The following is a 21,289-nucleotide window of genomic DNA, read 5'->3' as shown; positions in this document are numbered from 1 at the left end:
GCCGGACCTGTGACCCACGCAGCCCGGTTAGCTAGGCACTCGCCCGCCGCGGCGGAGGTGGTCGGCAGCCAGCCCAGCCCACAGCGCCTCCCGAAACCCCACGGGGCCCTAGCACACCGGGCACACGCCCGAAACCGGACGGAGAGTGGAACGAGGAGGCGTCGCCCCCGGTGACGCCACGTCCGGCGCGCTGCCTTGCGACACGCCATTTCCGGCTCCCAGCTGGTCTGGGGCGGGGACGCAGTGGTGCGGCGTACTGTGAGGTCTCTGGCTCACCTGCTGCGAACCGTGAGCTAGCTGTCTGCGCAAGGGCTGTTGGGCCCGGGCTCCGGTAAGGCGTTCGTGCGGCGGGGCGGGAGCGGAAGAGCTCGACTCACGTTCGCGGCGCGGCCCAGACTGCGCTATCTGCCGAAATCAAGCCCCGAGTCCTCGAGTGTGGAGCGTTCGTCCTCCCGGGGCACGGCTGGCCTTTCTCCAGAAACTGGATTTTGTTTTCCTTCTAAAATCATGTTGGTCCTTATTTCTCTTGTTGGCTCGCTCTGGAGGCGGGCAGGGAAGTAGTGTGTAGAGGCTCGTAGTGCAAGGCACTGTGCTAAGTGCTTTGCTGATGCTTTCAAAATTCTTGCAACATTCAAGTGCTGAGGATATTTTGGGGTTGCGGTGAGGCTGGTAAAAAAGCCTGTTGGGAACTTGGGCTGGTACCCGGAAAACATTGATTTACGTTTTTCCGTTCCCCTCTTTTAGAATTATTGGTCTTTGCTACCAATAAGCATTCGTCTCCCCTCTCCTGCACGCCGTGCGCTTTTTTTGTTTCGATGCGGTGTATGAAGTTAATGTCAGAGTATGTAAACTATTTTTTTAAGACTAATACAAATCAGAGGTGATTAAATGCTCTCAAACCGCCCATTATTGGTAGTTTGGACTTTAAGTTTTATAGAATTAAATTTAGATTATCGTGTAGTCGGGATCGCAACACCTAAAAACATAGTATTTGACGGAATTTGATCTAACCCTTTTAGAAAAGCATGTAAGTAAGCATACTCTTATTTTTTTAATACTTGATTTCTGTTCCAGTATATAATTACTAAAAAGGGACATGAACATTTAGCACCAATTCCTTTATAATGCTAGTTAGTTTAGGTTGACTGTGGGCCACTTAAAACAGCTCATTAATATTCAGTATTAAGTATATATAAAGCACTTAAAACAGTACCCGTCACTTAATACTAGGTAATTGTTAACTGCCATTATAATGATGATGATTATTTGCAAAATGTCATACCAGAGGAAGGCCGGTCTTTATGGGTTTTTTTTTTTATGTTGCCCTATTGAAATACTTAATTTTCTTTTTTTAAAGATATGTTTCACTTTTAGAAATCAAATAGTTTCATGATTAAAATAGATTTACTTGTTTCATTCGCATAACTTCGTGATTTTATGGAGGAAAAGTACACAAATTACAAATGTTTTTTCAATTTAAATGTCATTGTTTTTAAATCTTATCTACTGTGTTTAAACTGGTGACATAATAACTGTGATCTCATTACTATAGTCAGCTTTGACTATTTTGAACAAAAACCAGGTATTTATTCAGGGTTTTTTTAAATTTGTTTTTAATGTAGCTGTAGAAGTAACCTGGAAAGTGCAATCGCTGCTTTCAGTGCTTGGGGTGGAGCAGAGAGGCAGGCAAATCAGAGGACACTAGTACAACACTGGTAGCCAGTAGCTTATCCAAATTTACAACAAGAAGTTTTACAGATCTTTTGTATTAAAAGGATGATATCTATCAGAGGGAAATAGGCAAAATGCTGATGTGAATGTATTCCATTTCCCACCCTCTCTCCTCTCTCCCTGACAAATAAGAGAATCCTTGAGTATATGCTCCTCTTGCTTTTTCTGGAAGCAGGGACGGAGGACAGGCAATACTATACTATAGCAGAATGGTTGAAATGTCAGATGGACTTGGATTTAAGTCACCACCCTTTCACCTACTCGCCGTGTGACTTTGGAAAAATTAGGAGGCAGAGAAACATTGGTGGCAACATAAACATGAGGTCTGGTTCTTGGCAAATGTCTTGATTCTTATTCTACCAGGACAAACCATAGTAGATGCATAATGAGAATGCTTTCACTTGTCAAAGGAATATCAGGTTCTAAGAGCAATGGAGCCTAAATTGCCAGTTGCTAGTATGACATTACAGCCCAGAACTCCAATACATATAACAAACACATTGTTGTAGCCTGCAGACAATAATACTTTTCTTTGTTTTCAGACTGTAGCTGTGTCAGCGTGTTATGATGCCGTCTCGTACCAACCTGGCTACTGGAATCCCCAGTAGTAAAGTGAAATACTCAAGGCTCTCCAGTACAGACGATGGCTACATTGACCTTCAGGTAAATGCAGAAGGGACCTGATGAGATTGGCTGGCTCTGTTTCTGCTGAGTTAGCAGGGAAACCTTCCAGGTAGAGGTTTTGCTCACTGTCCCTAGATATTAGAGGGAGCAGCAGGAAAGAAACTCTGCTCTGAGATTTTCAGCCATAGCCTGCAGAAGGAAGGACCTTGGCAGAGCAGTTTCGAACCAATATAAATATTGTCTAAGAAATTTTAGTTGTAATGCCAGAGTTCAGTAGTTGCAAATTCTATTTAGTTAATCTGGAAACAATCAGATTGTCTTTTGTTAAGTAGAATCAGTTTGTTTACACTTCAGTCAAGACCAGTTCATCTTTTAAGGGAGAAACTAACTGCTAAAGCCAACAGACTGTGGGAATCTTCCTTCTTTCCTGATGTCATGAGATCCAATTTATTAAAGATATTCTTTGTGACAAACAATAAGTAAAACAGAGAATATTTATTAAGTTTGTGTCCTACCCTGATCATTGTTTATAAAATAGTTAATGGTGTAGCATCTCCTTTTACCCACTTCCCTTTAGGTGGAACCAGGACCGAAGAGGAAGTGGCAGGAACCCATCCTTTTAAATATAAACAAATCAATTATTCTTTGTACTTTTTGGACCCACACTTGAAGGAGAGAGTTTTGGGGGTTTTTTTGTTTTGTTTTTAAGTGCGTCTGGAAAGCTTCCAGTCGGTTAGGTCAGACACAACCATGAGCCAAACCTTAGGAATTTGTTTCTGAATCTTAACCTTGAATTGAACTTGTTAATAAGGCAGGTTATTTGCCTTGTGGGGCAGGCAACTAATGCTTTAGGAATAGTTGTTTTTGTTTTTGTTTTTGTTTTTTTTGCGGTACGCGGGCCTCTCACTGTTGTGGCCTCTCCTGTCGCGGAGCACAGGCTCTGGACGCGCAGGCTCAGCGGCCATGGCTCACGGGCCCAGCAGCTCTGCGGCATGTGGGATCTTACCAGACCGGGGCACGAACCCGTGTCCCCTGCATTGGTAGGCGGACTCTCAACCACTGCACCACCAGGGAAGCCCGAAAAAGTTTTTTTTTAAACCTTTGACTATATGCCAGCTTAACTTTGAATGCCAGAAATCACTTATTTTCTTTCTTATTTTCCAGAGCATGATGTACACTCTTAATCCCTGTAGATTAGTACAGCCTTCCATGTGCCAAGACATGTTTATTAAAAACATGTCTAATCAATGAATGACCGTAAAGTATCTTTTGTTTTTGTAAGAAAATAATTTTTTTACGGTACAGTGAATGGTCTGTGGAATGAGACTAAAACGAGAAAGAATAACATTCTGGGACTCCCTCCCTCAACTTACTGTTAGAGCAATAACTAGACCTTCATCTCCTGCCAGTCCTTTTTCCTTTCTCTCCCAGAGCTGCATTGGGTAGTAGGACTTACTTCAGGACACACCAAGATTGGTTCCTCTTATCCTCTCTGCTTTAAAGTGTCTGAGCCCTGGTGTATTCATAATGCTCTTCCTTGTCTGTTTTTGTTTCTCTTTCAGTTTAAGAAAAGCCCTCCTAAGATTCCATATAAGGCCATTGCGCTTGCTACGGTGCTGTTTTTGATTGGCGCCTTCCTCATTATCATAGGCTCCCTCCTGCTGGCAGGCTATATCAGCAAAGGGGTAAGCTGAGGGGCTTGTGGGATTGCCATGAGATGTTTAAAATGTGAGCCAGGACTCACATTTTTATATTCAGTATATTCCAGCAGAAAGGAGAAAAGTGTTTCTTTTTTTAGATTTTGTTCTCAGATAACAAGACATATTTCTTCCTTTGAGCTTCAACAAACTTCTCCCACAGTTCCTATGAGGTGGGTGTAGCAGGTAGGCAAATTTTCCCTCTGAGATGTTGGGCAGTTTTCCCACCATCTTAGTTTGGAACAGCAAAACTGAGCCTAGCGTTGAGGATTTCTGACTGATAAAGGCTATAACTGGAGTAGAATGCTGTTATTATAACTTTGCAGTTATACTGCTGTACTTAGTGTTTGGGGAGAAGCAGTGAGGCTTATATAGGTCTGGGGCCACTGACCAAGCCAGGACTTTTGGCTCATGGATCAGATCTTTCTTAAATTGGATTTGGTTGGAGTTCCTATTGAGCTTCAGTGTGATACCTTAGTAACCTAAAGTAGTTTTTGGTGGTTCTTTCTTTTGGATTGTATACAGATGCTTATACACAGCGTCTAAATTGTTCTAAAGTAATACTGACCATAGTTCACATCTGTTGTTCAACACACACCAGGCCAGGGGATGATGGTCACATTGGTCTACAGAAGGAACAAAGCCAAGAGCTAAAACTCTGGGCATTATCCTTGGAACTGGGAATATTAAACACTGTCACAATAAAATGGCTACATTTGGCTTTTGAGACCTGTATCCAAGTTGCCTCAGGTCCTAAACTATTATGTGGCCACCAGAGGCATACTTGGTGCCATCTAAATTTGAACATCTAACTTCAGGACTGTGCCTTCAGTTAACTTTCATTGCAGCATGCATTGTTAATCCCAGGGGTATAGTCAAGGTTCTATTAATGATGTGAAAATTTAGAGTGGAGGTGAGATCCACATGCAACAAATATCACTTCACCTTGTGTGGTTTGTAAAAGACTACTTTATAAATAAGGATAAAGGTGTTAATTAAGAAAATCACCCATAGATTGTTTTGGTTTTTAGTTTGGGGTTTTTTTCACTATTATTGCAGACATTTCAAACAAAACAGAAGTAGATGGAATAATATGAACCCCCACCGTGTATCCACAACTAGGCATCAACATTTATGAATGTTTTGTTTCATCTATCCCCAACTTTTTTTCCTGTATACTAAAGCAAATACCAGATTTACATTTGCTTGTAAATCTGTAAGTGTGCATCTCTAACAGTTTTTACATTAATCTAGGGGTGTTGTCTTGATACCATTTACCTGTTTTTCTATTCCTCATATTTCTTGCATGCTGTTAGATTTAAGGACTTGCTTAGATTTAGTTCTACTTTAGCTTTGTTTCAGAAAGAATATTTCATAGGGGTGTTGTGTATTTGCTTATTGCACATGGGTTCTCAAACTTCAGCATCTATCAGAATCACTTGGCAGACTTGTTAACACACAGGTTCCTTGACCCTGCTCCCAGAGATTCCAGTTTTGTAGGTCTAGGGTGAGGTGTGAGAATTTGCATTTCTAACAAGTTCCCCGGTGATGCTGGTGTTCCATGGACCACATTTTGAGAACCATTGCTATAGCATTACATTAGGAGGCACAAAATGGTTGTCCTAATTTTTAGTTGATATTAAGATTGATTACTGGGTTCAAGTGTCTTCAGCCTAATTCATTTATTATAAAATGAATTACCCTTTTCACTAAGGAATCCAGCTCTATCATTTTCCACGTTTGTCAGAGAAAATTCTTCTGGAACTTTCTCAAAACCATTATTTGGTTACCCTGAAATACAATAGTATAGTGAAGGTAGGAAAAATGTTTGATTATTTCTCTTTAATTATCAAATTTTTATAAAAATACACCTAGCAACCTCAAAAGGTAACCAAAGAATTGTTAGTATCACTGTAAGCTTATCATCTTTTTACATATTTGTGCTTCAGTCAACTGTAGTCTATATTCTTTTTAACATATAAATTGTCCCATATTTGGTCAATAGGAGCCTCTGCAGGTTACTCCTGTCTTTTTTTCTTTTTTTAAAAAAAATATTTCTTTCTTTCTTTATTTGGTTGTGCTGGGTCTTAGTTGTGGCAGGTGGACTCCTTAGTTGTGGCAGTTCATTGCATCATGCATGTGGGATCTAGTTCCCTGACCAGGGATCAAACCCAGGTCCCCTGCATTAGGAGCGTGGAGTGTTAACCACTCTGCCACCAGGGAAGCCCCCTACTCCTGTCTTTTAAAGCTGACCTAGGTGAGCCTTTGATAGCTTTCTTGTTTTCTGGCTCAGCAAGTTATCCCAGGCCCATCTGTACATTCCCTGCCCCCTCAACTCATAAACAGCAATTTCTCTAAGGAGCTCTGGTTTCTTTATGGGAAGTAGATATCTATGGTTGAACATGGATAATTTCTTTATAATTTTTAGTACTTTGTAGTTTTTCTGCAATTGATAAGGAGGCAAAGAGATGTAAATCTTTTGCCTTGGTAGTGTATTACCAAAATAAAGTGCTCTGAAAAGTATATGATAACTGATCCATGGATTGGACCCATGGCTTTATTTTATTTTAAAATTTATAACTTGCATGGTACTGATGTGTTTGCCTCCTTCTGCCACCAGGGGGCAGACCGGGCCGTTCCCGTCCTGATCATTGGCATCCTGGTGTTCCTGCCAGGATTTTACCACCTGCGCATCGCCTACTACGCATCCAAAGGCTACCGGGGATACTCCTACGATGACATTCCAGACTTTGATGACTAGCACACACCTCAGCCCTGAAGAAAAGAGTGATAGATGGGACTGAGCCCAGCTTTAAGACATTGAGCAGATACTATGGCTAAGGGCTAAGGAGTTCTGCGATTTGCAGATGTTTAACAAAACAGTGGCCAGATTTTATGGGTCCATCCTAAAGATGTTAACTGAGCTTACAGCTATCCATGTCATCAGGACAGTCTCTATTTTTCATCTCCTGGCCCTGGCAAAAGCTCCTGACAAGTTTTTCCACATGAATATGTATCATGAAAAGTAGCAATGTTAATTGTATGGGAAAGTGGGAGGTTATTCTGTAGTGGAATGTGTTGCTGCCACCACCCTTTTTAGAGTTGAGCATTCTTTTAAATAGTCCTCATTGTTAATATGTTCTTGTGGCAAATGGAAGAACGCAGTATGTCAGATTTCTTATTACTAAGTAATTTATTTTGAAAATACGTAAGTGTCTTATCCCCATACTCTAACTTTGTGTTCTAGTGTAAAACCATGGTAAAATCAAGTATCAGTGTGGTGCATCTCTAATATTTTTTACTTGCTTTCTTATTAACAGCAACTAGGAATTTTTTAAACCTCAGCAAATTTTCAAACTGTAAACACATTCTCTGTTCACCAGTCCTTGGCCAGCTCTGATCTGGTTCACTGACAGGTTGGCCAGCATATAATTTGGATCATTCTGTCCTTTGTAAATCTAGATGTTCTGTATATCATACCTTTAAGGACGAGACTTTTGGCTGTTTCCTAAGGAAAAAATGTAGATAAGTGGTTATTATTTATAGTTTTTAACCCTGTTGTTAGCACCTCGTATTATGATGTCATTCTGCTGAAGATTGTAAGAACTGGCCTGGATCTGTAGAGGACAAGACTGCCTTAGTTTGATTCTGTTTCCTAGCTTGCAAAAAGTGGCTTGTATTCAAAAGAAATTAAAATGTCAAAATCTAAATCCTAGACTTAAAAGATAACTTTAAACCTATTTTAGAAAACATTTTAGTGATTATATGATATCTTTGATCCCAATACCTAGGACTACCTTCATTTTTAGATAACTGGCATTGTGCATTAGACTGTTTTCCAGTCATTCTTTTACTCTGAAGTTATGGACTTGGATGATTAGAAGCCTGCAAGTGCCATTAGCTGAGATTTGGAGGGCCGTGGGTAGAGCAAGGTTATTGGGGAAGATGACTTCAACTTTGGATGTATTAAATTTAGATGTCTACTTGACATCCAAGTGGAGATGTTGAGTAGGCAATTGCAATGTGCAGTTTGGAGTTCAAGAAGGGAGTCTATGCTATAGTTAGAAATTTGGGAGTCAGTGTTGGGGCAATATCTAAGGGCTGTGGGGCTGGATGAGATTACCCACGGAGTGAGTACAAATGGGAAAAAAAGCTAGGCTAGGACTCAGGAAGTGAGAGACAGAGGGTGATCGGAAGCAGCCTTCAAGGATAGGTACATTTGGTAATGGGAGGGTTGGCTGGGGAGTCCGGTAGTCTAATTAAAGTTCTTGGGCCTTGACAGTGAAGATGTGAGGAAATATATAAAGCTTTATCCTGGCCAGTGTTTGCAAAGCAAAGCTAAGACCAGAAGGTTTTGGCCAAACTAAATTATTTGGTCCTTTTTTTTTTTTTTTTTGCGGTACGCGCGCCTCTCACTGTTGTGGCCTCTCACGTTACGGAGCCCAGGCTCCGGACGTGCAGGCTCAGCGGCCATGGCTCACGTGCCTAGCCGCTTCGCGGCATGTGGGATCTTCCCGGACCGGGACACGAACCCGTGTCCCCTGCATCGGCAGGCGGACTCTCAACCACTGCGCCACTAGGGAAGCCGCTATTTGGTCCTTTTTATAAGGGTAATGATGCTGCTAGTAAGGGGGAGAAAAAATCAAAATGGAACGGTGGGGGGGGCGGTAAACAGTCCATTCCCAAGGTTGTCTAATTAAGTTTCTTGTATACCCTTCTAGAAATGTTCTAAGCACATATCCTTCTTTCATAAAACAAAAACAAAAACTCGGACTCACATTGTATAGCTCCATTGTTTCCCACTTACTCTATTTTGTGTATCTTGCCATATCCACAGAGGTCAGCCATATCTTTTTTTTTTTTTTTTTTTGGCTGCATCATGTGGCTTGTGGGATCTTAGTTCCCCGACCAGGGATTGAACCCAGGCCCCCTGCCTTGGGAATGCAGAGTCTTACCCACTGGACCACCAGGGATGTCCCTCTATTTGATTTTAATACTTGGAAAAGCCCTGAGTTGGGTAAGATTCTTAGGTAGTAAGTTGATATTTGGGACTCACATTTAAGCAAAGCCTGAGTTTCCCTTACCAAGTATGAAAGCCAAATTCCTTTAGGGACTGGACAAGTAAAGGAATGGAGGGCAGAGGGATGGGTAGGATCAACGGGAACCAAGGTCAATTGTCAAATGTATATTTTATCTAAAAGCAGCCTTCCTGCTCCTTCTAAAGCGTTGGCCAAACCATGTGCCCTAGCTTTATAAAGATTTTCTATTTATTTATTGGCTGCACTGGGTCTTCGTTGCTGTGCGTGGGCTTTCTTTAGTTATGTTGAGCAGGGGCTACTCTTCATTGCGGTGCATGGGCTTCTCATTGTGGCGGCTTCTCTTCATTGCAGAGCACGGGCTCTAGGCACACGGGCTTCAGTAGTTGTGGCACGGGGGCTCAGCAGTTGTGGCTCGCGGGCTCTAGAGCACAGACTCAGTAGTTGTGGCGTATGGGTTCAGTTGCTCTGCAGCATGTGGGATCTTCCTGGACCAAGGCTCAAACCCGTGTCCCCTGCATTGATTCTTAATCACTGTGCCACCAGGGAAGTCCAATATAAGGATTTTCTTACTTGCAACAATAATTATGTCTCTCATTAGTCATTTCCAAAGCTAAGTCCTCCCCAGTTGCATCAGCTATTCTACATATGATGGCAGTTTCAGACCCATTTCTTCTGGATAAGATTCACCTGGTCAGTGTGCCAGACGCATATTGATTGCTTCCTTTCTGCCCAGAATTTTAGGTGCTGAGGGTACAATAGGAAAGGATAAGACTTGGTCGGTGAGGAGCAGAGGTTGCAAACTAGTGGCCACAGATGTTGGCCAGAATTGTTTTAAAAATGGTAAAGTTCACCTGATCTTGATTTGGGGCTTTTTCTGGAAAATCAATAGATTTTTCTTGCTGAGAGGCAACCAACTGGAGCAAAGTAGTAGTGAAGCAGCTTTGAGCAGAGTTCTCTAGTTCACTGCAGGCCCCACCACTGCTTGGTTACTTTTGTACCAAACCTTCTAGTTTTCTTCATTAAGGGCAAAGAGTGGGTCTTACAGTCCCACAAAGTCTAGCACAGTGCTTGTGGGGATTTAGGTTTATTGAATGAAGAATCAAAGTCAAGAGTGTGTTTCTGTCCCAGGACACAGTGTTCCTTTGAGGTACCGACAGATGGGCTGGTACCATTTGATTCAGACTTTCCTAAATGACCCTATGTCAGCTGCCTGGGAGGGCAGCTACTCTGTAGACAGATTTGGTGCTCCCTGGTGAGACAACTCTCTTCATGGCACCCTCTGCTCAGGCCATTGAGCCCAGTTCACAACCACCTGCAAGTCCCCTCCTCCAGGGTCATGCAGTGTCCCTGATGGCTGGCACAGAGGAGCATCCGTTACTGGTGCAGTGAGGGAAGCTGGTAAAGGGACAAGAACAGCCTTGATTTTCTGCTGAGCTTCAAAGGGCCATAAACCAAATCAACTCACCTTATTTGCCTTGCTCTGTCATCTAATTTCCCATCCCGAGGCTCCTGGCCTCACATGTGTGGTCAGTTATGGCTTAGTGCCAGGGTGGGAAGGGCATAGACTGAGTCTTATTTGCCACAAGGTATTGCACAAATTACTTCTGGAGCCTCAGTTACCTTGTAATGTGGGGATAAACCAGTTCCTACCCCGTAGGGTAATTGTGAGGAGTAAATAAAACAACGTGGGAAGGTGCTTTGCACAGAGCCTAGCACTCAGTAAGTGGAAGCTGCTGTTTGAGAGTGAAGACATTCACTCCTTTGGCTTCAGGGAGTAGTGCCTGGGGTGAAGCTGAGGAGGGGAGGAGAGAGCCCATCTGTTATCCTTGATGCCAACCTGAAGAACCTGCTGTTCCATGGCGGAGCGACCCCGGAGCCAGGGGCCAGAGCCAGCACAGCAGTCAGTCCCACCAAGGCAGGGCTCCCTTCCCTGACAGCTGCCTGTGGGAGGGGGTGAGGAGGTCTCTAGACCCTGCCCTTCTCCAGCATGCAGCTTCTCCAGTCCTTCTCTGGTTGAACAAGAGAGGAAGGGGAGGACCAAAGCATCCCACTGTAGCCAACATGTGGGCAACCACATGTTGGCCCTGCAGGGAAGGCTGTGCAGATGAGATGATGCAGCTGGAGTATGGTCAGACCACCTCTCCCTAGAGCTTGTTCTTCCCTCCCCTTTCTCCCATGGACCCTGTTTGCACCTCTTCTCTTCCTGCACTTCCCCTTCTCAGTCTTGCCCCTTGCTATTCAAAGTGTCGTCTGCGGACCAGCAGCATCAACAGCATCCTGGAGCTCGTTGGGTAGGCAGAATCTTGGGCCTGCCCCAGACTGCTAAACCAGAACCTGCATTCCAACAAGACCTCTGGGGGACCATTACCTGTCAGTGTCTGAGAAGCACTGATCTGGGGTATCCCGTGCCTCAGTCCATTCCCTCCCTTTAGGACTGGACCTCCTCTGGTAGTGCCAATGGCTAGGAGTAGGGGCACCTAGAAGGTTAGTCCCTCCTCCTCCATCCACCATTATTCTCCAGCTAAAACAGTAACCACCAGTGTCTTGGGGAAGCTTCATAGAAATGGCACAGAAACAATGCAGGAAAGCTTTGTGAAGATCCATTTTTGTGAGCAGTGAGAAATCAAAAGAGAAGTCCCACAGATGGGGAAGGTCTGTGGCAGGAGTGGAAGCATGCTTTGGTGCTCTGAAGGCCAGGGGAAGGGACAAAGTGTACTTTATGACCCAATGAGAGACAGGATGTTTTGTCTCGGTTTCTGGGGGAGGCAGACCTGGTGGCTCAGGAATTTACCCTGAACACTGAAGTGCTGGCTTTCCTCCCTGTCTCCATGGGTCTCTAATGCCTCCAGTATTTCATTCCTCTCACTAACTTGGGAAGAGCCACTAGAAAATGCTCCAGTCTGGGAGATAAAGGTTCTTGGCCAAGATGCTAATCCTTTGAAAGGGTTTTCTCTCGGATTGATGGCCGCCGAGTTTGCTCTGAGATCACCACCCACAGGACCACTATCCCCCTACAACTGAAAAGATGGCAGCAGCAGAATCACCAACACAGCCTCGGAGGGTTTGTGGCCTGGCAGAGTTGAGAAGATGACTTGTCGCAGGTGGGAGGAATGACCTTGAGGAGCTGGGGAAAGTCAGATCTCTGTGGACATAGCTCCCGGCTCCTGCCCCTGGACTGTGATCTGAACATTTTAACTTAAGAGGTTACTGACAGGAGACTTGCTGAGAGCTCTAAGTTTCTGCTTCTTGGGGATGTCAGATATTGCCAAGTCTTTTCCCCATTTAATGGAGTCTGAAACCACAGTGAGACCAAAAGAGCCATGGAATGATGCTGGCCCCAGATCAAGGACTCCTGCTCATTCTGAGCATTGACTCAAGGTGGCATTCCATTGTGTTGCTCTCTCAGCTATTTGCATCCTGCCTCCAGGAAGGAGCCAGGGAGTCTTCTCTCTCCTCCAGTCTCATCTCATATTAATGGAAGTAAAAGAAGTTAACTTCTCAAGTTGCAAAGATTCAGATTTTGCAGTCTAGAAAAGCAAGGTAGGCACAAAGTCTATGAAGTCACATGCAGTGTTGGCAGAGTGGATCCACATTTACCTACCAAGCCTCAGGTCACCAAAACTTGAACCTTGAGAGGACTTTGGGGGCAAAATATCTCTTTATTAAAACATCTCAAACATTAACCAAAAAAGTAGACCACAAGCTTTGAAAACAAGTCTATCTTTTTGTTTGTTTGTTTGTTTTTGATTGTACCATGCGGCTTGTAGGATCTTAGTTCCCCAACCAGGGACTGAACCTGGGCCACAGCAGTGAAAGTGCCAAGGCCTAACCACTGGACCGCCAGGGTATTCCCAAGTCTATCTTGATACAGTTAGATCTTCCATGTGTCTTATTGGTCACAGCTTTAACCTTTGTTTTATCTCCAGACTTTGATTTAAATTTGCCTATTAATTCACCTTGAATTCTACTTTTAAGTTTATCCATGAAATATTTGGGGCACCCACTATGAACATTTGCTAGGCCTCAAAAAGGAATGTCCACTTCCTCCAGAAGTTCGCAACATACTTAGAGAGAAAGAGGTCCATACGTGAACTAGCTAAACAAATGCAATAAGTAATATTAATAAATGAGTAATTTAGAAAGCTTTTTCTCTGCTAAGTGGATTGGAGAGGAAAGGAGGCTTAGCAGGCTCTGAAAAGCATCTGGCTGAGACAAGGCTCAAGCTAGACCACAGGCAGGTGGGAGGGAAACTTGGCCTGGTCCCAAACTGGTAATGGGTACTGTGGTCTGGGTGCCCAGGCTGGGCATTGGGAGAGCTGGGGATTAAGGTTGCCAGAGTGACACAGAACTAGGTTGTGACCAGCTAAGGAATGAGGAACTTTGATAGCTTTCTTTTTAAATTTCGTTTTATTTTTCTCAAAATTATCAATGCACATACTTTAAAAAGTCAAATGATTCCACCAGGCTTGTCATGAAAATCAGTAGTACTCTGCAACCCCTCTTCCCTTGCTCCCCAAGAAATAATCACCTTCAATTCTTCCAGCTGAAACTTTTTGTATTGACTTCACTATCTCCACATGAAATATATTACCACTTAACAATATTTCAGTATTAGGCCTAATCAATTGATTTTATCCAGTGGGAGGTGGAGATTTTGCTCTGTTCCCTCATCGTCTCCCATGATACTCACATACTTCCAGGCCCTCCATTTTCTCCATATAATTGTGTCATTTTGGTTGGATCAATATTAGATGTTGATATTACCAAGAATACATAGACCTTATTTGCAGCTAAGCTAGGACAGATACTTATGACTTACTTCTCCTTTCTGACACAACTTTAGTTTTTCCTGGAATTAACAATCTTGCTTTGTTTGTTTGCATAATTTTCTATGTATCTATCACTAATTCAAATTGTTACCATTTGTATATATCTCCTAGTATTTCGTCTATTTCATCTTGAAGAGCTCTGTCCAGAGCCTGCTGCCCTGTTCTCCACCTGCTCATGCTACTTCACAGGTGAGGATGTGACTGCAGTTCCTTTGGGCGTCCTGTGTGACATATGTGGAGATGTCTGGTAACACTCTGATTCTAGGTTCTTTATTTTGCTATTATTTTTCTTTCTAGATGCTTATAGGATTGTTTTCACTGTACTGAAATCTCACGATGATGTGTCTTATTGTTGGTCCATTTTTTATCCAGCACCCATTATCCATTACACCAGGTGTTCCAGATACTTTCAGTCTAGGAACTCCTGTCTTTCAGTGTAAAGGAGTTTTCTGAAATCAATTCATCCTATAATTTCATTCACTCAGATGTCTCTGTTTCCTATTTCTGGAATTGTTTCCTTAAAAGTTAGTCTTTATTTTTTCTCTCCTATTTTCCATATTTTTGTCTTTTTTCCATATTTTATCTTTTTGGTCTCCTTTATGGAAGATTTCCTCAGCTTTATGTTCCAGCTCTTCTGCTATACTTTTTATTTTTTTGCTATCATGGTTTTGAGGTCTAAGGACTCTTTTACATTCTGGGTGTTATTTTTGTAGCAAGCAATTTTTATTTTGTGGCTGTAACATCTTTTCTTATCTCAATATGTTCTCCTATCAACATAAAGTCTTCACTTATCAGCACAGTAGTCAGAGTGACCCTTTTAAAATATGTCACATCATGTCATTTCTCTTAAAATTCCACAGCAGCTCCACATCTGACTCACAGGAAAAGCCTGCATCCCTGCAATGCGATGGGGCCCAACACGGTCTCCCCCTCACCTCCCTGTCATCGGCTGCTCTACCTCTTGTTCACTCTGCTTCAGCCACACCAGCCTTCTCAGTGCTCCTTGACTTCTCTGAGCCTGCTCCCAACTTAGAGCCTTGGCTTTAGCGGTTCCTTCTGCCTAGAATGCAGAAAAAAGTAACAGTGAGTTAGAAAGTGACAATTGCTACGGAAGAAGAGTTGAGCAGAAGGGAGATGAGGAATGCTGATGCTAGGGATGGATGTGATGGAAATGTGAGTAGGCTGCAGTATTAAACAGAGAGGCCAGGGAAGGTCTTACTGAGAATATGCAATTTGAGCAAAATCTTGAAGGAACCAGCTCCATGTTAAAATCTCTCTGGACACAGCCAAGACTGTGGTAGTATTTCTGGTCACCAGGGTTCAGCCCAGGGTTTTCCTACTACCTGGCCAATTTTCAGGCTTTGAAAATTAATAACATAATTTATTTAAATGTGGAATTATATTAAATAAAAGAGTAAAGACCTCCTTTATAAACAGTATGCCCTTGTATTCTTCCAAAAAAATTCAAATATAAAACTATATACAGATACTTTTTAAACTCTTTTCATTGTGAAATATAATACATATACAGAAAAGTGGGGTGGGAGAGAGATGCAAGAGGGAGGCCATATGGGGATATATGTATATGTATATCTGATTAACTTTGTTATACAGCAGAAACTTAATACACCACTGTAAAGCAATTATACTCCAATAAAGATGTTAAAAAATAATGATAATTAAATTAAATTTTAAAAAAGAAAAGTGCACAAAACATAAATGTATGGCTTAAATTTTTATCATAAAAGTGAAAACTCGAGGAAGTACCTTCCAGGTCAAGAAGCACGACATGGGCATCCCAGAGAGATGGAGCAGCACAGGCAGCATGGTAAGAAGCAACAAAGCAGTCATGGCCTGAGAACTACCAGGCTTCTTTATGGCTGGTAGGTTGTAATAGGAGAGGCCTTGGGAGAGGATTCAGGCAGGTGAGATCTTGGAGAGCTCTCTGTGCCATGGGAGAGAGTCTAGCTTACTGTCCCCTATCCCAGCTGGGGATCCAGCCCTTCTCTTCACTCTCAGGTCATACTAGAGAAAGTATGACTTTTCTTCTGTGTCTGAGACTAGAAGATTAGAACAGGAAACCTCATTTTTTGATCAAGCTCATCAAACTCCTCTGACACTGGACAAAAACAGACTCCTTTGGGTAAAAGATGAGAAGAGGCACTTGGCTCATGAAAAGATTCAAGAACACAAAAGAAAATGGACCAGAAGTGGAGGAGAGAGGCTTCCAGTAACAGGGGAAACTTGTACAAAAGGAAGATTCATAATTGTACTTTCAGGTGAATCTCAGGATTCAGAGGTAGACACTCAGAGAAGAGAATATTAGGTACGATTTTATGTGAGAGTTTATAAATGGAAATGAAATGTATTATTAAAAATATAAATTACTAAAATTGACTCAGGAAGCAATAGAAAATCTGAATAGACCCACTAACTCTAGAGGATAGGAAAAGGGTCCTCAAAGGTTTTAGCTGCCCAAATTTTCAGGTTGGACAATAGTATGGAAAATTTTTGGCAAAATCTTCAAGAAAGGTAATTAAAAAAAATTTTTCCCCAGGCATATTTTATTATTTCTTCCCTTTTAGTTACAATTTTTGTCATGAAAGTGATTTCTTGTTCATTCTTTTTTTTTTTTGGCCACCCCATGTGGCATGAGGGATCTTAGTTCCCTGACCAGGGATTGAACCCATGGCCCCTCCTCATTCTTTTTTTTTTTTTTTTTTGCGGTATGCGGGCCTCTCACTGCTGTGGCCTCTGCGATTGCGGAGCACAGGCTCCGGACGCGCAGGCCCAGCGGCCATGGCCCACGGGCCCAGCCGCTCCGCGGCATGTGGGATCCCCCCAGACCGGGGCACGAACCCATGTCCCCTGCATCGGCAGGCGGACTCCCAACCACTGCGCCACCAGGGAAGCCCCTCCTCATTCTTTTTTAAAAATTTATTTTATTGAAATATAGTTGATTTACAAGGTTGTGTTAATTTCTGCTGTACAGCAAAGTGATTCAGTTATACACATATATACATTCTTTTTCATATTCTTTTTCATTATGGTTTATCACAGGGTACTGAATATAGTTCCCTGTGCTAATCAGTAGGACCTTATAGTTTACTCATTCTATATATACTAGTTTGCATCGGCAAACCCCAAACTCCCACTCCATCCCTTCCCCCACCCCACTCCCCCTTGGCAACCACAAGTCTGTTCTCTATGTCTATGAGTCTGTTTCTGTTTCATGGACAGGTTCACTTGTGTCATATTTTAGATTCCACATATAAGTGGTACCATATGGTATTTGTCTCTCTGACTTACTTCACTTGATATGATAATCTCTAGGTCCACCCACGTTGCTACAAATGGCGTTATTTCATTCTTTTTATGGCTGAGTAGTATTCCATTGTATACATGTACTGCATCTTCTCTATCCACTCAAGAAAGATAAATTTTACGTTATAGAATCTACAGCATGAGAAAAATTTAGAAGCATCACTATTCATTTTATAACCCTAGTATAACCCCAATATCAAAGCTTGTCCAAATGAATTTTCTTTTTTTTTTTGGAGGTACGTGGGCCTCTCACTGTTGTGGCCTCTCCCGTTGCGGAGCACAGGCTCCGGACTCGCAGGCTCAGCAGCCATGGCTCACGGGCCTAGCCGCTCCGCGGCACGTGGGATCTTCCCAGACCAGGGCACGAACCCGTGTCCCCTGCATCGGCAGGCGGACTCTCAACCACTGCACCACCAGGGAAGCCCCAAATGAATATTTTTAAAAAGTATACATCAATCTCACTTATGAATATTGATTTTTAAATTGTAAATAAATTATAAGACCAAATCCAGCTGTGGATTAAAACAAATAAGCAAAGTCAAATTTATATTAACAAAATCCGAGGGGCAGCTTCAAGATGGCAGAAGAGTAAGACGCGGAGATCACCTTCCTCCCCACAGATACATCAGAAATACATCTACATGTGGAAAATGCTCCTATAGAACACCCACTGAACACTGGCAGAAGACCTCAGACCTCCCAAAAGGCAAGAAGCTCCCCACATACCTGGGTAGGGCAAAAGTAAAATGAAAAAACAGACAAAGAATAGGGACGGGACCTGCACCAGTGGGAGGCAGCTGTGAAGGAGGAAAGGTTTCCATACACTAGGAAGCCCCTTCGTGGGCAGAGACTGCGGGTGGCGGAGGGGGGAGCTGCAGAGCCGCGGAGGAGAGCGCAGCAACACGGGTGCGGAGGGCAAAGCGGTGAGATTCCCGCACAGAGGACCGGTGACGACCAGCACTCACCAGCCCGAGAGGCTTGTCTGCTCACCCGCCAGGGCGGAGGGGGGCTGGGAGCTGAGGCTTGGGCTTCAGTCGGATCCCAGGGAGAGGACTGGGGTTGGCGGCGTGCACACAGCCTGAAGGAGGCTAGTGCGCCACAGCTAGCCGGGAGGGAGTCCGGGAAAAGGTCTGGAACTGCCGAAGAGGCAAGGGACTTTTTCTTCCCTCTTTGTTTCCTGGTGCGTGAGGAGAGGGGATTAAGAGCGCTGCTTGAAGGAGCTCCAGAGACGGGAGCGAGCCGCGGCTATCAGCGTGGACCCCAGAGACAGGCATGAGACGCTAAGGCTGCTGCTGCCGCCACCAATAAGCCTGTATGCAAGCACAGGTCACTATCCACATCTCCCCTCCCGGGAGCCTGTGCAGCTCGCCCCTGCCAGGGTCCAGTGATTCAGGGACAACTTTCCCAGGAGAACTCATGGTGCTCTTCAGGCTGGTGCAACGTCATGCCGGCCTCTGCAGCCACAGGCTCGCCCTGCTTCCATACCCCTCCCTCCCCGTGGCTTGAGTGAGCCAGAGCCCCCAGATCAGCTGCTCCTTTAAACCCGTCCTATCTGAGTGAAGAACAGAGGCCTTCAGGCGACCTACATGCAGAGGCGGGTCCAAATCTAAAGCTGAACCCTGGAAGCTGTGCGAATAAAGAAGAGAAAGGGAAATTTCTCCCAGCAGCCTCAGGAGCAGCGGATTAAATCTCCACAATCAACTTGATGTACCCTGCATCTTTGGAATACCTGAATAGACGACAAATCATCCCAAATTGAGGAGGTGAACTTTGGGAGCAAAGATATATATATTTTTTCCCCTTTTTCTCTTTTTGTGAGTGTGTATGTGTATGCTTCTGTGTGTGATTTTGTCTGTATAGCTTTGCTTTTACCATTTATCCTAGGGTTCCATCTGTCCGTTTTTTTTATTACTTAAAATTTTTTTTCTTAATAATTTTTAAATTTTTATTTTAATAACTATTTTACTTTACTTTATATTATTTTATTTTACCTTCTTCTTTCTGTTTTTTCCTCTCTTTTATTCTGAGCCATGTGGAGGACAGGCTCTTGGTGCTCTAGCCAGGCGTCAGGGCTGTGCCACTGAGGTGGGAGAGCCAAGTTCAGGACACTGGTCGACAAGAGACCTCCCAACTCCATGTCATAACAAACTGCGAAAATCGCCCAGAGATCTCCATCTCAATGCCCAGACCCAGCTCCACTCAATGACCAGCAAGCTACAGTGCAGGACACCGTATGCCAAACAACTAGCAAGACAGGAACATAACCCCATCCATTAGCACAGAGGCTGCCTAAAGTAATAATAAGGCCACAGACACCCAAAACACACAACCAGACATGAAACTGCCCAACAGAAGGACAAGATTCAGGCTTATCCACCAGAATACAGGCAGTAGTCCCCTCCACCAGCAAGCCTACACAACCCACTGAACCAACCTTAGACACTGGGGACAGACACCAAAAACAATGGGAACTGCAACCCTGCAGCCTGCGAAAAGGATATCCCAAACAGTGAGTTAAGCAAAATGAAAGACAGAAAAACACACAACAGATGAAGGAGCAAGGTAAAAACTCACCAGACCTAATAAATGAAGAGGAAATAGTCAGTCTACCTGAAAAAGAATTCAGAATAATGATAGTAAAGATGATCCAAAATCTTGGAAATAAAATAGAGAAAATACAGGAAAAGTTGAACAATGACCTAGAAGAACTAAGGAGCAAACAAACAATGATGAACAACAAAACAAATGAAATTAAAAATTATATAGAAGGGATCAACAGCAGAATAACTGAGGCAGAAGAACGGATAAGTGACCTGGAAGATAAAATAGTGGAAATAACTACTGCAGAACAGAATAAAGAAAATGAATGAAAAGAACTGAGGACAGTCTCAGAGACCTCTGGGACAACATTAAACACACCAGCATTCGAATTATAGGGGTCCCAGAAGAAAAAGAGAAAAAGAAAGGGACTGAGAAAATATTTGAAGAGATTATAGTTGAAAACTTCCCTAATATGGGAAAGGAAATAGTTAATCAAGTCCAGGAAGCACAAACAGTCCCATACAGGGTAAATCCAAAGAGAAACACACCAAGACACATACTAATCAAACTATCAAATATTAAATACAAAGAAAACATATTAAAAGCAGCAAGGGAAAAACAACAAATAACACACAAGGGAATCCCCATAAGGTTAACAGCTGATCTTTCAGCAGAAACTCTGCAAGCCAAAAGGGACTGGCAGGACATATTTAAAGTGATGAAGGAGAAAAAACTACAACGAAGATTACCCAGCAAGGATCTCATTCAGATTTAATGGAGAAATTAAAATCTTTACAGACAAGCAAAAGCTGAGAGAGTTCAGCACCACCAAACCAGCTTTACAACAAATGCTAAAGGATCTTCTCTAGGTAAGAAATACAAGATAAGGAAAAGACCTACAATAACAAACCCAAAACAATTAAGAAAATGGGAATAGGAACATACATATGAATAATTACCTTAAATGTAAAGGGATTAAATACTCCCACCAAAAGACACAGACTCACTGAATGGATACAAAAACAAGACCCGTATATATGCTGTCTTCAAGAGACCCAGTTCAGACCTAGGGACACATACAGACTGAAAGTGAGGGGGTGGAAAAAGATATTCCATGCAAATGGAAATCAGAAGAAAGCTGGAGTAGCAATTCTCATATCAGACAAAATAGACTTTAAAATAAAGACTATTACAAGAGACAAAGAAGGACACTACATAATGATCAAGGGATCGATCCAAGAAGAAGATACAACAATTGTAAATATTTATGCACCCAACATAGGAGCACCTCAATACATAAGGCAAATACTAACAGCCATAAAAGGGGAAATCGACAGTAACACATTCATAGTAGGGGACTTTAACACCCCACTTTCACCAATGGACAGATCATCCAAAACGAAAATAAATAAGGAAACAAAAGCTTTAAACGATACATTCAACAAGATGGAGTTAATTGATATTTATAGGACATTCCATCCAAAAACAACAGAATACACATTCT

The 21,289-nt window shown here is 42.9% G+C and overlaps 1 protein-coding gene across 2 annotated transcripts; it reads left to right on the top strand.

Annotated features, from left to right (window-relative positions):
* Window positions 1-205: 205 nt before the first annotated feature.
* TMEM230 (transmembrane protein 230) lies at window positions 206-7,762 on the top strand. 2 transcript variants are annotated; one of them, XM_060122704.1, is made up of 4 exons: window positions 206-331; window positions 2,274-2,394; window positions 3,918-4,040; window positions 6,673-7,762. In XM_060122704.1, exons 2-4 carry the CDS (start codon window positions 2,296-2,298, stop codon window positions 6,811-6,813), a joined length of 363 nt encoding a protein of 120 aa, XP_059978687.1. In that variant the 5' UTR covers window positions 206-331; window positions 2,274-2,295; the 3' UTR covers window positions 6,814-7,762. The 2 variants fall into 2 exon arrangements, with proteins under 2 accessions (XP_059978687.1, XP_059978686.1); XM_060122703.1 differs by lacking the exon at window positions 206-331 and adding an exon at window positions 365-509.
* Window positions 7,763-21,289: the final 13,527 nt, after the last annotated feature.

Source organism: Lagenorhynchus albirostris, chromosome 15 (assembly GCF_949774975.1).
Source record: "Lagenorhynchus albirostris chromosome 15, mLagAlb1.1, whole genome shotgun sequence".
Lineage (NCBI taxonomy): Eukaryota > Metazoa > Chordata > Mammalia > Artiodactyla > Delphinidae > Lagenorhynchus > Lagenorhynchus albirostris.
The sequence above is the reverse complement of the archived record's forward strand: the minus strand, read 5'-3'. Positions and strand labels throughout refer to the sequence as shown.

Bases quoted from the DNA above. Each gene is read 5' to 3' on its own strand.
- TMEM230 (XM_060122704.1), top strand. From the start codon at position 2,296: ATGATGCCGTCTCGTACCAACCTGGCTACTGGAATCCCCAGTAGTAAA. The intron at 2,395-3,917 runs GTAAATGCAGAA...TTTCTCTTTCAG, and splicing joins ATGGCTACATTGACCTTCAG to TTTAAGAAAAGCCCTCCTAA. The intron at 4,041-6,672 runs GTAAGCTGAGGG...TTCTGCCACCAG, and splicing joins CAGGCTATATCAGCAAAGGG to GGGGCAGACCGGGCCGTTCC.